The sequence below is a fragment of the Pseudophryne corroboree genome, chromosome 6, assembly GCF_028390025.1.
Source record: "Pseudophryne corroboree isolate aPseCor3 chromosome 6, aPseCor3.hap2, whole genome shotgun sequence".
In the NCBI taxonomy this organism is placed as follows: Eukaryota; Metazoa; Chordata; class Amphibia; order Anura; family Myobatrachidae; genus Pseudophryne; species Pseudophryne corroboree.
This window is the reverse complement of record NC_086449.1, coordinates 621,106,149-621,123,646: the sequence shown is the minus strand read 5'-3', so window position 1 is coordinate 621,123,646 and position 17,498 is coordinate 621,106,149. Positions and strand designations below refer to the sequence as shown.

The following is a 17,498-nucleotide window of genomic DNA, read 5'->3' as shown; positions in this document are numbered from 1 at the left end:
ATAAGAGCTTATCCTCTGTGGGTTTTTCTGGATCCTGTGGTCCCGACGAGAACACCATAGAGAAGAAGTAAGAAGCTGCCCCCTAAAGAAACCTTGATGTGTCTTGATAACATCTACAGAACGTGAGTTCGTGGTACGCCTCACCCTTCTGCTATTCTGTTTCTTTGAAAGATAACTTTATAGGAGTTATTTTATGTAAGTACGGTACGTCCTCCACTAGAAATAGGATTAACATCATTACTTCAGTTTTCCTACTTCTGTTTTAATTACAATATACCGAACGTATTACACCATTGGGGTTTCCACCCGTGTCTGTTCCTCTTTATTCCCATGAGGGGCCGCTAAAGAGATAAGAAGAAGGCCGGTACCGATTGGAGCTAAGGAGGAAAAAGATACCTTTATGGACATCTTACACACACCGCACATGTGAGTACGGTGCGTAATTAGTGATGTGCACCGGACATTTTTCGGGTTTTGTGTTTTGGTTTTGGATTCGGTTCCGCGGCCGTGTTTTGGATTCGGACGCGTTTTGGCAAAACCTCCCTGAAAATTTTTTGTCGGATTCGGGTGTGTTTTGGATTTGGTTTTTTTTTTTTACAAAAAACCCTCAAAAACAGCTTAAAAAATAGAATTTGGGGGTCATTTTGATCCCATAGTATTATTAACCTCAATAACCATAATTTACACTCATTTTCAGTCTATTCTGAACACCTCACACCTCACAATATTATTTTTAGTCCTAAAATTTGCACCGAGGTCGCTGGATGGCTAAGCTAAGCGACACAAGTGGCCGACACAAACACCTGGCCCATCTAGGAGTGGCACTGCAGTGTCAGGCAGGATGGCACTTCAAAAAAATAGTCCCCAAACAGCACATGATGCAAAGAAAAAAAGGGGTGCAATGAGGTAGCTGTGTGACTAAGCTAAGCGACCCAAGTGGCCGACACAAACACCTGGCCCATCTAGGAGTGGCATTGCAGTGTCAGACAGGATGGCACTTCAAAAAATAGTCCCCAAACAGCACATGATGCAAAGAAAAAAAGAGGCGCAATGAGGTAGCTGTGTGACTAAGCTAAGCGACCCAAGTGGCCGACACAAACACCTGGCCCATCTAGGAGTGGCACTGCAGTGTCAAACAGGATGGCAGATTAAAAAAATTGTCCCCAAACAGCACATGATGCAAAGAAAAAAAGAGGCGCAATGAGGTAGCTGTGTGACTAAGCTAAGCGACCCAAGTGGCCGACACAAACACCTGGCCCATCTAGGAGTGGCACTGCAGTGTCAGACAGGATGGCAGATTTAAAAAATTGTCCCCAAACAGCACATGATGCAAAGAAAAAAAGAGGCGCAATGAGGTAGCTGTGTGACTAAGCTAAGCGACCCAAGTGGCCGACACAAACACCTGGCCCATCTAGGAGTGGCATTGCAGTGTCAGACAGGATGGCACTTCAAAAAATAGTCCCCAAACAGCACATGATGCAAAGAAAAAAAGAGGCGCAATGAGGTAGCTTTGTGACTAAGCTAAGCGACCCAAGTGGCCGACACAAACACCTGGCCCATCTAGGAGTGGCACTGCAGTGTCAGGCAGGATGGCACTTCAAAAAAATTGTCCCCAAACAGCACATGATGCAAAGAAAAATGAAAGAAAAAAGAGGTGCAAGATGGAATTGTCCTTGGGCCCTCCCACCCACCCTTATGTTGTATAAACAGGACATGCTCACTTTAAAGAACCCATCATTTCAGCGACAGGGTCTGCCACACGACTGTGACTGAAATGACTGGTTGGTTTGGGCCCCCACCAAAAAATAAGCAATCAATCTCTCCTTGCACAAACTGGCTCTACAGAGGCAAGATGTCCACCTCATCATCATCCTCCGATTCCTCACCCCTTTCACTGTGTACATCCCCCTCCTCACAGATGATTAATTCGTCCCCACTGGAATCCACCATCTCAGATCCCTGTGTACTTTCTGGAGGCAATTGCTACTGGTGAATGTCTCCACGGAGGAATTGATTATAATTCATTTTGATGAACATCATCTTCTCCACATTTTCTGGAAGTAACCTCGTACGCCGATTGCGGACAAGGTGAGCGGCTGCACTAAACACTCTTTCGGAGTACACACTGGAGGGAGGGCAACTTAGGTAGAATAAAGCCAGTTTGTGAAAGGGCCTCCAAATTGCCTCTTTTTCCTGCCAGTATACGTACGGACTGTCTGACGTGCCTACTTGGATGCGGTCAGTCATATAATCCTCCACCATTCTTTCAATGGTGAGAGAATCATATGCAGTGACAGTAGACGACATGTCAGTAATCGTTGGCAGGTCCTTCAGTCCGGACCAGATGTCAGCACTCACTCCAGACTGCCCTGCATCACCGCCAGCGGATGGGCTCGGAATTCTTAGCCTTTTCCTCGCACCCCCAGTTGCGGGAGAATGTGAAGGAGGAGATGTTGACGGGTCACGTTCCGCTTGACTTGACAATTTTCTCACCAGCAGGTCTTTGAACCTCTGCAGACTTGTAACTGCCGGAAAGAGAGATACAACGTAGGTTTTAAATCTATGATCGAGCACGGTGGTGCTCTGATTTCAACAGATTGATCACCCGTGAATCCTGGTTAAGCGAATTAAGGGCTCCATCCACAAGTCCCACATGCCTAGCGGAATCGCTCTGTTTTAGCTCCTCCTTCAATGTCTCCAGCTTCTTCTGCAAAAGCCTGATGAGGGGAATGACCTGACTCAGGCTGGCAGTGTATGAACTGACTTCACGTGTGGCAAGTTCAAAGGGTTGCAGAACCTTGCACAACGTTGAAATCATTCTCCACTGCGCTTGAGTCAGGTGCATTCCCCCTCCTTTGCCTATATCGTGGGCAGATGTATAGGCTTGAATGGCCTTTTGCTGCTCCTCCATCCTCTGAAGCATATAGAGGGTTGAATTCCACCTCGTTACCACCTCTTGCTTCAGATGATGGCAGGGCAGGTTCAGGAATGTTTGGTGGTGCTCCAGTCTTCGGCACACGGTGGCTGAATGCCGAAAGTGGCCCGCAATTCTTCGGGCCACCGACAGCATCTCTTGCACGCCCCTGTCGTTTTTTAAATAATTCTGCACCACCAAATTCAATGTATGTGCAAAACATGGGACGTGCTGGAATTTGCCCAGATGTAATGCACGCACAATATTGGTGGCGTTGTCCGATGTCACAAATCCCCAGGAGAGTCCAATTGGGGTAAGCCATTCTGCGATGATGTTCCTCAGTTTCCGTAAGAGGTTGTCAGCTGTGTGCCTCTTCTGGAAAGCGGTGATACAAAGCGTAGCCTGCCTAGGAACGAGTTGGCGTTTTGCGAGATGCTGCTACTGGTGCCGCCGCTGCTGTTCTTGCTGCGGGAGGCAATACATCTACCCAGTGGGCTGTCACAGTCATATAGTCCTGAGTCTGCCCTGCTCCACTTGTCCACATGTCCGTGGTTAAGTGGACATGGGGTACAACTGCATTTTTTAGGACACTGGTGACTCTTTTTCTGAGGTCTGTGTACATTTTCGGTATCGCCTGCCAAGAGAAATGGAACCTAGATGGTATTTGGTACCGGGGACACAGTACCTCAATCAAGTCTCTAGTTGCCTCTGAATTAACGGTGGATACCGGAACCACGTTTCTCACCGCCCAGGCTGCCAAGGCCTGAGTTATCCGCTTTGCAGCAGGATGACTGCTGTGATATTTCATCTTCCTCGCAAAGGACTGTTGGACAGTCAATTGCTTACTGGAAGTAGTACAAGTGGTCTTCCGACTTCCCCTCTGGGATGACGATCGACTCCCAGCAGCAACAACAGCAGCGCCAGCAGCAGTAGGCGTTACACTCAAGGATGCATCGGAGGAATCCCAGGCAGGAGAGGACTCGTCAGACTTGCCAGTGACATGGCCTGCAGGACTATTGGCATTCCTGTGTAAGGAGGAAATTGACACTGAGGGAGTTGGTGGTGTGGTTTGCAGGAGCTTGGTTACAAGAGGAAGGGATTTAGTTGTCAGTGGACTCCTTCCGCTGTCACCCTAAGTTTTTGAACTTGTCACTGACTTCTGATGAATGCATTCCAGGTGACGTATAAGGGAGGATGTTCCGAGGTGGTTAACGTCCTTACCCCTACTTATTACAGCTTGACAAAGGCAACACACGGCTTGACACCTGTTGTCCGCATTTGTGTTGAAATAATTCCACACCGAAGAGCTGATTTTTTTAGTATTTTGACCAGGCATGTCAATGGCCATATTCGTCCCACGGACAACAGGTGTCTCCCCGGGTGCCTGACTTAAACAAACCACCTCACTATCAGAATCCTCCTTGTCAATTTCCTCCCCAGCGCCAGCAACACCCATATCCTCATCCTGGTGTACTTCAACAGTGACATCTTCAATTTGACTATCAGGAACTGGACTGCGGGTGCTCCTTCCAGCACTTGCAGGGGGCGTGCAAATGGTGGAAGGCGCAAGCTCTTCCCGTTCAGTGTTGGGAAGGTCAGGCATCGCAACCGACACAATTGGACTCTCCTTGGGGATTTGTGATTTAGAAGAACGCACAGTTCTTTGCTGTGCTTTTGCCAGCTTAAGTCTTTTCATTTTTCTAGCGAGAGGATGAGTGCTTCCATCCTCATGTGAATCTGAACCACTAGCCATGAACATAGGCCAGGGCCTCAGCCGTTCCTTGCCACTCCGTGTCGTAAATGGCATATTGGCAAGTTTACGCTTCTCCCCAGACGCTTTCAATTTTGATTTTTGGGTCATTTTACTGAACTTTTGTTTTTTGGATTTTACATGCTCTCTACTATGACATTGGGCATCGGCCTTTGCAGACGACGTTGATGGCATTTCATCGTCTCGGCCATGACTAGTGGTAGCAGGTTCAGCACGAGGTGGAAGTGGATCTTGATCTTTCCCTATTTTAACCTCCACATTTTTGTTCTCCATTTTTTAATGTGTGGAATTATATGCCAGTATCAATAGCAATGGCCTACTACTATATATACTGCGCAAAACTGAAATGCACCACAGGTATGGATGGATAGTAGTGATGAGCGGATTCGGTTTTACTCGGTCTTACTCGGTTCCCGCTCATCACTAATGGATAGTATACTTGACGACACAGAGGTAGGTACAGCAGTGGCCTACTGTACCGTACTGCTATATATTATATACTGGTGGTCAGCAAACTGTGCAAAACTGAAATGCATCACAGGTATGGATGGATAGTATACTTGACGACACAGAGGTAGGTACAGCAGTGGCCTTCTGTACCGTACTGCTATATATTATATACTGGTGGTCAGCAAACAGTGCAAAAATGAAATGCACCACAGGTATGGATGGATAGTATACTTGACGACACAGAGGTAGGCACAGCAGTGGCCTACTGTACCGTACTGCTATATATTATATACTGGTGGTCAGCAAACTGTGCAAAACTGAAATGCACCACAGGTATGGATGGATAGTATACTTGACGACACAGAGGTAGGAACAGCAGTGGCCTACTGTACCGTACTGCTATATATATTATATACTGGTGGTCAGCAAACTGTGCAAAACTGAAATGCACAACAGGTATGGATGGATAGTATACTTGACGACACAGAGGTAGGTACAGCAGTGGCCTACTGTACCGTACTGCTATATATTATATACTGGTGGTCAGCAAACTGTGCAAAAATGAAATGCACCACAGGTATGGATGGATAGTATACTTGACGACACAGAGGTAGGTACAGCAGTGGCCTACTGTACCGTAATGCTATATATTATATACTGGTGGTCAGCAAACTGTGCAAAACTGAAATGCACCACAGGTATGGATGGATAGTATACTTGACGACACAGAGGTAGGTACAGCAGTGGCCTTCTGTACCGTACTCCTATATATTATATACTGGTGGTCAGCAAAATTATGCACTGTACTCCTACTATATACTGTTTACAATGCAGCACAGATATGGAGTGTTTTTCAGGCAGACAACGTATACTGGTGGTCACTGGTCAGCAAAACTCAGCAAAACTCTAAGCGTGGCTGCTTATATAGAATCGGAATCTCGCGAGAATCCGACAGCGGGATGATGACGTTCGGGCGCGCTCGGGTTAACCGAGCCATACGGGAGAATCCGAGTATGCCTCGGACCCGTGTAAAATGGGTGAAGTTCGGTTTCCGAGGAACCGAACCCGCTCATCACTAGTACCTATAAGAAGTTTTCCAGTTACTTCTTCACGACTTACACCCATCAATCATTGTCAGTTAAGATCCCCTATACCATTGACCCTGAACATACAGGCTTTTGGTAGTTTTCGCTTCGGGACTCTGAAATTTGGGACTTTGTGATACACTATCCATTCAAGGACTTGCTGATAGCGCAGCGGAAGGCGGACTCTTGTGTTTGCACACAGATACAGTTTGGCAGCAAAACAGCCAGTCTGTCCCCGCTAGTAACACTCTGCTCTGTTTAGGGGAGATTGTGTTGCTTGATCCATAGGGAGTAACAGCAACTATTTAATCAGGATTCAGGAATATTTCCTGTAACAGGCATAGGCATCTGGGCTTTAAACACTTTCCCTGCAGATTTGTACAGGGAATACCAAGCCGTGTCTTCTGTCGCTATGCTGCAAAACGTTTACTGCCATGGGACTAACATAGAGCCAACTAAAGAGACTTTCATCGGAAATCATTGTCCATGTAAATAGAAGACCATGCTCTCTGTCGGGGAAACCTAGAAATTAGGGGCATAGCCAGAAGTTTGTAGGCCCTACAGCAACATTCTGAAGGGGCCCCCACCCTGATGGTTCTATAGAGCCACCTCTCTCCACAGCAGCTGTTCATGTTATGCAGCATAGCAGTACCCTTGTATACAATATGCTGCATTATATGGCTGCCAGAACACATTATGGCACACAGTTGCCCCATTTCACAATATGCCAAATAGTAACTTGGTTCACGAGCCCCCTAAGTCTCTGGGCCCCATAGCAATGGCACCCCTTGCACCCTCGATAGTTACACCCATAGATGAATGCATCTTGTTATACTTTGAGTTTCCCAAGCCTTGTAAAATTGTCTTTACCATGTTATGTGCAGAGTTTCCCAAGCCTTTTAAAATTGTCTTTACCATGTTATGTGCAGACTGTTTTGTTACCCCTCCGTCCCTTACTTTCTCCAGGGCATGGTGTCCCTCCGTAGCTGCAGGTAACCCACTTACCCCTCCAATACACTTTCCTCCCGTCACTCAGGCTTCATGAGTGTCCCTCTATAGCTGCAGATCATCCACTTAGCCCTCCAATACACTCTCCCCCGTTACTTAAGGGCCCTACACATTCAGCGATGTTCCGCCGAAGTGCCCGACGGCCGATACGGCCGGCGTGCGACTCGGTGGCGGGAGAAGGAGTGACAGGGGGGGTTGAAGTTTCTTCACTCCTCCCGTCACCTGGCTCCATAGCAGTGCATGCTAATATGGACGAGATTGTCCATATTGGCTTGCATGCATAAGCGACGGGGCACCAACGATGAACGAGCGCAGGGCCGCGCATCGTTCATTGTTGGTTCCTACACAGTGAACGATATGAACGAGTTCTCGTTACATAGAATTTGACATAGAATTTGACGGCAGATAAGAACCACTTGGCCCATCTAGTCTGCCCCTTTAAAGTTTACGCCCGAACAGGGACATGAACCCTGGACCCTCAGATTAAAAGTCTGATGCTCTGCCGACTGAGCTATCTGTCAAGAACGTTCATATCATTCAGTGTTTATCTGCCACTGTGTAGGGCCCATTAGGCTTCATGAGTATCCCTCCGTAGCTGCAGGTCATCCACTTACCCCTCCAATACACTCTCCCCCGTCACTTGGGCTTCATGAGTATCCCTCCATAGCTGCAGGTCATCCTCTTACCCCTCCAATACACTCTCCCCCGTCACTTAGGCTTCATAAGTGTCCCTCCATAGCTGCAGGTCATCCACTTACCCCTCCAATACATTCTCCTTTGTTACTTAGGTTTCATGAGTGTCCCTCCGTAGCTGCAGGTCATCCACTTACCCCTCCAATACATTCTCCTTTGTTACTTAGGCAGTGGCGTAACTAGAAATTTCTCTGACGTCCTAGTGGATGCTGGGGACTCCGTAAGGACCATGGGGAATAGACGGCTCTGCTCCGCAGGAGACTGGGCACATCTAAAGAAAGATTTAGGTCTATCTGGTGTGCACTGGCTCCTCCCCCTATGACCCTCCTCCAAGCCTCAGTTAGATTTCTGTGCCCGGCCGAGCTGGATGCACACTAGGGGCTCTCCTGAGCTCCTAGAAAGAAAGTATAGTTTAGGTTTTTTATTTTACAGTGAGACCTGCTGGCAACAGGCTCACTGCAGCGAGGGACTAAGGGGAGAAGAAGCGAACCTACCTAAGTGGTGGTAGCTTGGGCTTCTTAGGCTACTTTACACCATTAGCTCCAGAGGGATCGCACACAGGACCCGACCTCGTCGTCCGTTCCCGGAGCCGCGCCGCCGTCCCCCTTACAGAGCCAGAAGCAAGAAGGTCCGGAAAATCGGCGGCTGAGCAGCAATATTAACACCTTGGCTGGCAAAACTGACACCATATATAGCCCCAGAGGCTATATAGGTGTAAATTACCCCTGCCAGAATAACACAAAAAGCGGGAGAAAGCCCGCCGAAAAAGGGGCGGAGCCATCTCCCTCAGCACACTGGCGCCATTTTCCCTCACAGCTCCGCTGGAAGGATCGCTCCCTGGCTCTCCCCTGCAGTCCTGCTCTACAGAAAGGGTAAAAAAGAGAAGGGGGGGCACAAATTTAGGCGCAGTATAATATATATATGCAGCTATAAGGGAAAACACTCTTTATAGGTGATATCCCTGTGGTATATAGCGCTCTGGTGTGTGCTGGCATACTCTCCCTCTGTCTCCCCAAAGGGCTTTGTGGGGTCCTGTCCTCTGTCAGAGCATTCCCTGTGTGTGTCGGTACCGCTGTGTCGACATGTATGATGAGGAAAATGATGTGGAGGCAGAGCAAATGCCTGTAAATGTGTTGTCACCCCCTGTGGGGTCGACACCTGTGTGGATGGACTTATGGAAGGAATTACGTGACAGTGTCAGCTCCTTACATAAAAGGTTTGACGACATAGGACAGCCGGCTACTCAGCTTGTGACTGTTCCAGCGTCTCAAATGTCATCAGGGGCTTTAAAACGCCCGCTACCTCAGATGGCAGACACAGATGTCGACACGGATACCGACTCCAGTGTCGACGACGATGAGACTAGTGTACCCTCCAATAGGTCCACCCGTTACATGATTGAGGCAATGAAAAATGTATTACACATTTCTGATAGTACCCCAGGTACCACAAAAAATGGTATTATGTTCGGTGAGAAAAAACTACCAGTAGTTTTTCCTGCATCTGAGGAATTAAATGAGGTGTGTGAGGAAGCCTGGACTTCCCCCGATAAGAAATTGATAATTTCTAAACGGTTATTGGCAGTGTACCCTTTCCCGCCAGAGGATAGGTCACGTTGGGAAACGTCCCCTAGGGTAGATAAAGCGCTTACACGTTTATCAAAACAGGTGGCACTACCGTCTCCGGATACGGCCGCCCTAAAGGATCCTGCTGATAGAAAGCAGGAGGCTACCCTAAAAGCTATATATACACACACGGGCATTATATTGCGACCAGCGATTGCATCAGCATGGATGTGCAGTGCTGCTGCTGCGTGGTCAGATTCCCTGTCGGATAATATTGATACCCTGGATAGGGACACTATTTTGCTGACAGTAGAGCCAGAGGCGGAACTACCGGCAGTGCAGGCAGTGCACTGCACTGGGGCCCGCCTCTGTCCAGGGGCCCAAGCATGTAATGAGTCAAACTGACTCATTACATGCCGCTGAGCGCTGCAGGCAACCGCTGCCCGCAGCGCACAGCCGCCCGGAGATAGGAGCTGAGCAGCGGTACAGACGGGGGAAGGAGGAGGGAGCCGGAGGACGGAGCCGCAGCAGCGCTTTGTTACTGGTGGAGGCGCTGCTGCTGCTGCTCCTCTGCTTCCCTATAGGCTGTCTTCCGAGAACAGCCTATAGGGAAGCAGAGGGGCAGCAGCAGCAGCGCCTCCACCAGTAACAAAGCGCTGCTGCGGCTCCGTCCTCCGGCTCCCTCCTCCTCATTCTCTACTGCCCGGGAATCGTCGTCTGACGCAGCTGCACCGAGGAGCCTGAGGGTAAGTATAATTCTTCTTTCTTTCTTTCTTTCTTTCTTTCTTTCTTTCTTTCTTTCTTTCTTTCTTTCTTTCTTTCTTTCTTTCTTTCTTTCTTTCTTTCTTTTTCTTTCCTTCTTTCTTTCTTGTGCCTGCCTGCCGCAATGTGTAAAAAGGGGGGACTACCTGCCGCAATGTGTAAAAAGGGGGGACTGCCTGCCGCAATGTGTAAAAAGGGGGGACTTCCTGCCGCACTGTGTAAAAAGGGGGGACTGCCTGCCGCAATGTGTAAAAAGGGGGGACTACCTGCCGCAATGTGTAAAAAGGGGGGACTGCCTGCCACTATGTGTAAAAAGGGGAATCTGCCTGCCGTAATGTGTAAAAATGGGGACGCTGTCTGCCGTAATGTGTAAAAAGGGCACGCTGTCTGCCGTAATGTGTAACAAGGGCACGCGGTCTGCCGTTATGTGTAAAAAGGGGTAATCTGCCCGACGCTATGTGTAAAAATGGGGAATCTGCCTGCCGTAATGTGTAAAAAAGGGGGGCTGCCTGACGCTATGTGTAAAAATGGGGAATCTGCCTGCTGCTATGTGTAAAAAGGAGGAATCTGCCTGCCGTAATGTGTAAAAATGGGGACGCTGTCTGCCGTAATGTGTAACAAGGGCACGCTGTCTGCCGTAATGTGTAACAAGGGCACGCTGTCTACCGTAATGTGTAAAAAGGGCACGCTGTCTGCCGTAATGTGTAACAAGGGCACGCGGTCTGCCGTTATGTGTAAAAAGGGCACGCTGTCTGCCGTTATGTGTAAAAAGGGCACGCTGTCTGCTGTAATGTGTAAAAAGAGGAATCTGTTCGCTGTAAGGTGTAAAAGGGTCTCTACCTGGTGTAGTGGTGCTACTGTGCGGCGTAATTTGAATAATGGAGACTACTGTGTTGGTATTATTTTGTGGCCACACCCCTTCCCCACGAAGCCACGCCACTATGTATTTTTGCGCGCGCCTACGGCGCGCACTGCCCCCGGGGTGGACTTGGATGGGGGGGGGGCCCAAAGCATTTTGTCGCACCTGGGCCCACCGCTTGCTTGTTCCGCCACTGAGTAGAGCATATAAAGGACGCTGTCTTATACATGCGTGATGCACAGAGGGATATTTGCCGGCTGACATCAAAAATAAGCGCAATGTCCATTGCCGCCAGAAGGGGGTTATGGACTCGGCAGTGGTCAGGTGATGCCGATTCAAAAAGGCACATGGAAGTTTTGCCTTATAAGGGGGAGGAACTGTTTGGGGATGGTCTTTCAGACCTCGTTTCCACAGCTACGGCTGGGAAATCGACATTTTTGCCACAGGCTACCCCACAGCAAAAGAAGGCACCGTATTATCAAGTACAGTCCTTTCGGCCCCATAAACACAAGAGGGCTCGAGGCGCATCCTTTCTGCCGAGAGGCAAAGGTAGAGGGAAAAAGCTGCAGCATACAGCCAGTTCCCAAGAGCAAAAGTCCTCCCCCGCGTCCGGTAAGTCCACAGCATGACGCTGGGGCTTCACAGGCGGATCCGGGTACGGTGGGGGCCCGTCTCAGAAATTTCAGCACACAGTGGGCTCTCTCACAGGTGGATCCCTGGGCCCTTCAAGTAGTATCTCAGGGGTACAGGCTGGAATTCGAGACGTCGTCCCCCCCCGCCGTTTTCTAAAATCTGCCTTACCAGCAACTGTGTTGGTGGCTATCCAAAAACTGTATTCACAGCAAGTGATTGTCAAGGTACCCCTCCTTCAGCAAGGGAAGGGTTACTATTCCACAATGTTTGTGGTACCGAAACCGGACGGTTCGGTGAGACCCATCTTAAATTTAAAATCCTTGAACACTTATATCAAAAGGTTCAAGTTCAAGATGGAATCGCTCAGGGCGGTTATTGCGAGCCTGGACGAGGGGGATTACATGGTCTCCCTGGACATCAAGGATGCGTACCTGCATGTCCCCATTTACCCTCCTCACCAGGAGTACCTCAGATTTGTGGTACAGGACTGTCACTATCAGTTCCAGACGCTGCAGTTTGGGTTATCCACGGCACCGAGGGTCTTTACCAAGGTAATGGCCGAAATGATGATACTCCTTCGCAAGAAGGGAGTTTTAATTATCCCGTACTTGGACGATCTCCTGATAAAGGCGAGGTCCAAGGAACAGTTGGTAGTGGGGGTAGCACTTTCTCGGGAAGTGCTACAACAGCACGGCTGGATTCTCAATATTCCAAAGTCACAGCTGGTCCCGACGACACGTCTTCTGTTCCTGGGAATGATTCTGAACACAGACCAGAAAAAAGTGTTTCTTCCAGTGGAAAAAGCCGAGAAGTTGTCATCTCTAGTCAGAGACCTCCTAAAACCGGGACAGGTGTCGGTACATCAATGCACACGAGTCCTGGGAAAAATGGTAGCTTCGTACGAAGCGATTCCATTCGGAAGGTTCCACGCAAGGACTTTCCAGTGGGACCTGTTGGACAAATGGTCCGGGTCCCATCTCCAGATGCAACAGCGGATAACCCTGTCGGCAAGGACCAGGGTGTCGCTGCTGTGGTGGCTGCAGAGGGCTCATCTACTAGAGGGCTGCAGATTCGGAATACAGGACTGGGTCCTGGTGATCATGGATGCCAGCCTTCGGGGCTGGGGCGCAGTCACACAGGGAAGAAATTTCCAAGGACTGTGGTCAAATCAGGAGATTTCGCTTCACATAAATATTCTAGAGCTAAGGGCCATTTACAATGCCCTAAGCCAAGCAAGGCCCCTGCTTAAGATCCAGCCGGTACTGATCCAATCAGACAACATCACGGCGGTCGCCCATGTAAACAGACAGGGCGGCACAAGAAGCAGGAGGGCAATGGCAGAAGCCACAAGGATTCTCCGATGGGCGGAAAATCATGTGTTAGCACTGACAGCAGTGTTCATTCCGGGAGTGGACAACTGGGAAGCAGACTTCCTCAGCAGGCACGACCTCCACCCGGGAGAATGGGGACTTCATCCAGAAGTCTTCCAAATGCTGGTAAACCGGTGGGAAAGACCACAGGTGGACATGATGGCGTCCCGCCTCAACAAAAAGCTAAAAAGATATAGCGCCAGGTCAAGGGACCCTCAGGCGATCGCTGTGGACGCTCTAGTAACACCGTGGGTGTACCAGTCGGTTTATGTGTTTCCTCCTCTGCCTCTCATTCCCAAGGTACTGAGAAAAGGCCATTCCGGAGGAAGTCATCCCTACCCTGATCAAAGCCAGGAAGGATGTCACTGCAAAACATTATCACCGCATTTGGCGGAAATATGTTGCTTGGTGTGAGGCCAGGAAGGCCCCAACGGAGGAATTTCAACTGGGTCGATTCCTGCATTTCCTGCAAGCAGGGGTGACGTTGGGCCTCAAATTGGGGTCCATTAAGGTCCAGATTTCGGCCCTGTCGATTTTCTTCCAGAAAGAACTGGCTTCACTGCCTGAAGTTCAGACTTTTGTCAAAGGAGTTCTGCGTATTCAGCCTCCTTTTGTGCCCCCAGTGGCACCTTGGGATCTCAATGTGGTTTTGGAGTTCCTGAAATCACATTGGTTTGAACCACTTAAGACTGTGGATTTGAAATATCTCACGTGGAAAGTGGTCATGCTGTTGGCTCTGGCTTCGGCCAGGCGTGTGTCAGAATTGGCGGCTTTGTCCTATAAAAGCCCTTATCTGATTTTCCGTATGGATAGGGCAGAGTTAAGGACTCGTCCTCAGTTTCTCCAGAAGGTGGTATTTCACTTGAACCAGCCTATTGTGGTGCCTGCGGCTACTAGGAACTTGGAGGATTCCACGTTACTGGACGTAGTCAGGACCCTGAAAATTTATGTTTCCAGGACGGCTGGAGTCAGGAAAACTGACTCGCTGATTATCCTGTATGCACCCAACAAACTGGGTGCTCCTGCTTCTAAGCAGACTATCGCGCGCTGGATTTGTAGCACTATTCAGCTGGCGCATTCTGCGGTGGGACTACCGCAGCCTAAATCTGTAAAAGCCCATTCCACAAGGAAGGTGGGCTCATCTTGGGCGGCTGCCCGAGGGGTCTCGGCTTTACAACTTTGCCGAGCTGCTACTTGGTCAGGGGCAAACACGTTTGCAAAATTCTACAAATTTGATACCCTGGCTGAGGAGGACCTGGAGTTCTCTCATTCGGTGTTGCAGAGTCGTCCGCACTCTCCCGCCCGTTTGGGAGCTTTGGTATAATCCCCATGGTCCTTACGGAGTCCCCAGCATCCACTAGGACGTCAGAGAAAATAAGAATTTACTCACCGGTAATTCTATTTCGCGTAGTCCGTAGTGGATGCTGGGCGCCCATCCCAAGTGCGGAATGTCTGCAATACTTGTAAATAGTTATTGTTACACAAATCGGGTTGTTATTGCGAGCCATCTGTTCAGAGGCTCCGTTGTTATCATACTGTTAACCGGGGTTCCTATCACGAGTTATACGGTGTGATTGGTGTGGCTGGTATGAGTCTTACCCGGGATTCAAAATCCTTCCTTATTGTGTCAGCTCTTCCGGGCACAGTGTCCTAACTGAGGCTTGGAGGAGGGTCATAGGGGGAGGAGCCAGTGCACACCAGATAGACCTAAATCTTTCTTTAGATGTGCCCAGTCTCCTGCGGAGCCGAGCCGTCTATTCCCCATGGTCCTTACGGAGTCCCCAGCATCCACTACGGACTACGAGAAATAGAATTACCGGTGAGTAAATTCTTATTTTTTCTCCCCCAAGCCAAAAAATCCTTCGGCGCACCCCCCCATACCTCCCATAATTGGCACTAGTAAAGGGCCGCCGAAAAAGGGGTGTGTGGCTTCGTTGAAATGGGTGTGGCTTCGCGTAAAGGGGCATGGCATTGCAGGAAAAGACTACCTTATACCCCAGTTTTGCAACCTGCACGCCCAGACGTTAGCCACCACAGGAAAGAAAAATAATCCTGATTCATGCCCCTTACATTATTTGTCATTTTTCCTCCTTATAGTAATGCCCAGTATACATTATTCCACATACTGCAATGGCCTTAGCCATTATGCCACACACAATAATGCACATGACACAATATGCACACACTGTAATGCCCCCGACACATTATGCCACACACCGTAATGCCTGTGACACATTATGACAGGAATCGCAATGCCCGTTATACATTATGCTACAAACTGCAATGCCTCTGATACATTATAGCACATACAATGTCTGTGACACAGTATGACACACACCACAATGATCCTGAGACATTATACCACATACCACAATGCCCGTGATATAGTATACAACACACCGTAATGCCTGACACATTATGACACACACCGCAATGTCCGTGATACATTATGCCACACACCGTAATGCCCATTACACATTAAGTTCTACAGTAAGGCTTCTAATTACTTTTAAATTACCTGCTCGTTGCCAGGGGTTTCATGCTCTTGGTTCCATGCACGGTGCCAGGGGTTTTCATGCTCAGGGTGTCATGCTCGTTGCCAGAGGTTTCATGCACTGGGTGTCATGCTCGTTGCCAGCGGTTTCATACTCTTGGTTCCATGCACGGTGCCAGGGGTTTTCATGCTCAGGGTGTCATGCTCGTTGCCAGGGGTTTCATGCACTGGGTGTCATGATCGTTGCCAGCGGTTTCATACTCTTGGTTCCATGCACGGTGCCAGGGGTTTTTCATGCTCAGGGTGTCATGCTCGTTGCCAGGGGTTTCATGCACTGGGTGTCATGCTTGTTGCCAGGGGTTTCATGCACTGGGTGTCATGCTTGTTGCCAGGGGGTTCATGCACTGGGTGTCATGCTCGTTGCTAGGGGGTAGTGCTTGTTGCTAGGGCCATGCTACCAGTGCCACATATGCCCCCAGTGCCAGATATTCCCCCACAGTGCCAGGTATATGCCCCCAGTGCCAGATATTCCCCCACAGTGCCAGGTACATGCCCCCAGTGCCACATATACCCCCCCCAGTGCCACATATGCCCCCTCAGTGCCTGCTCCCCCCAGTGCCAAATATTCCCCCACAGTGCCACATATGCCCCCTCAGTGCCTGCTCCCCCCAGTGCCAGATATTCCCCCACAGTGCCAGGTATATGCCCCCAGTGCCAGATATTCCTCCACAGTGCCTGCTCCCACCCCCCGCTCCTTTGTGTTGGAGGGACACGGAGCGCATAGCGCGCCTCTCCTGTGTCCCTCCTGGCTCTCCTGCCGGTCTAATAAAGGAAGTGCCGGTTCGTGAGCCAATCAGAGCTCACGAACGGCACTTTCTTTATTAGACAGGCCGGGGGAGAGCCAGGGAGGGACACAGGAGAGGCGCGCTATGTGCGCTCCGTGTCACTCCTTACAGCAGCGGAGGGAAGAAGACCGCAGATTGACATGCGGACGCTCGTCCGCATGTCAATCTGTGCAAAGTCAGTGGCGCCCCCGCAGCCCCTCGCCCCCAAGCCACCGCGAGGACTGCGGGGGCAGTAGTTACGCCACTGTACTTAGGCTTCATGAGTGTCCCTCCGTAGCTGCAGGTCATACACTTACCCCTCCAATACACTCTCCCCCGTCACTTAGGCTTCATGAGTATCCCTCCATAGCTGCAGGTCATCCACTTACCCCTCCAATACACTCTCCCCCGTCACTTAGGCTTCATGAGTGTCCCTCCATAGCTGCAGGTCATCCACTTACCCCTCCAATACATTCTCCTTTGTTACTTAGGTTTCATGAGTGTCCCTCCGTAGCTGCAGGTCATCCACTTACCCCTCCAATACATTCTCTTTTGTTACTTAGGTTTCATGAGTGTCCCTCCGTAGCTGCAGGTCATCCACTTACCCCTCCAATAAACTCCCCCCCCATCACTTAGGCTTCATGAGTTTCAAGTAATTAAATTACTCCAGAAATATTTTTTCACTATTAAAACTAACCAGATGTTTTCCAATTTATGTCCTATATGGAACACTGCTTTCCAGCATACAAGTTTAAAAAAAAAAATCAGATTATATAACCTATTGCGATGTTCCTAAAGACAGTAAGATATTGCAGTGAAAAATGTTACACGTTACAGCCTAAATCTGAGTTGATTTCTATTTAATAATAATTTGCTTTACTTTTTTATTTAGAGACCATTCCACATTCATTCAAGCAGCGCAGCCACAGACATAGTACATGTGTTTCACACGGCAGCTGTCACATACCCACCTGCCTGGTCCATCGAGATCGTTTCATTACTGCACAAGGTAAGGGACTGTCAGGGCTGGACTACCACGGGAGCACATTAAGTCCCTCTGGTATCTATAC

The 17,498-nt window shown here is 49.3% G+C and overlaps 1 protein-coding gene across 2 annotated transcripts in view; it reads left to right on the top strand.

The window, feature by feature from the left end:
• STK32A (serine/threonine kinase 32A) overlaps window positions 1-17,498 on the top strand; it is a 523,510-nt gene that overhangs the window by 448,024 nt on the left and 57,988 nt on the right. For both annotated transcript variants that reach the window (XM_063928099.1, XM_063928098.1), the window contains one exon: window positions 17,321-17,437. In XM_063928099.1, coding sequence (XP_063784169.1) covers window positions 17,321-17,437 — 117 coding nt within the window. The remainder of the gene's footprint in view (window positions 1-17,320; window positions 17,438-17,498) is intronic.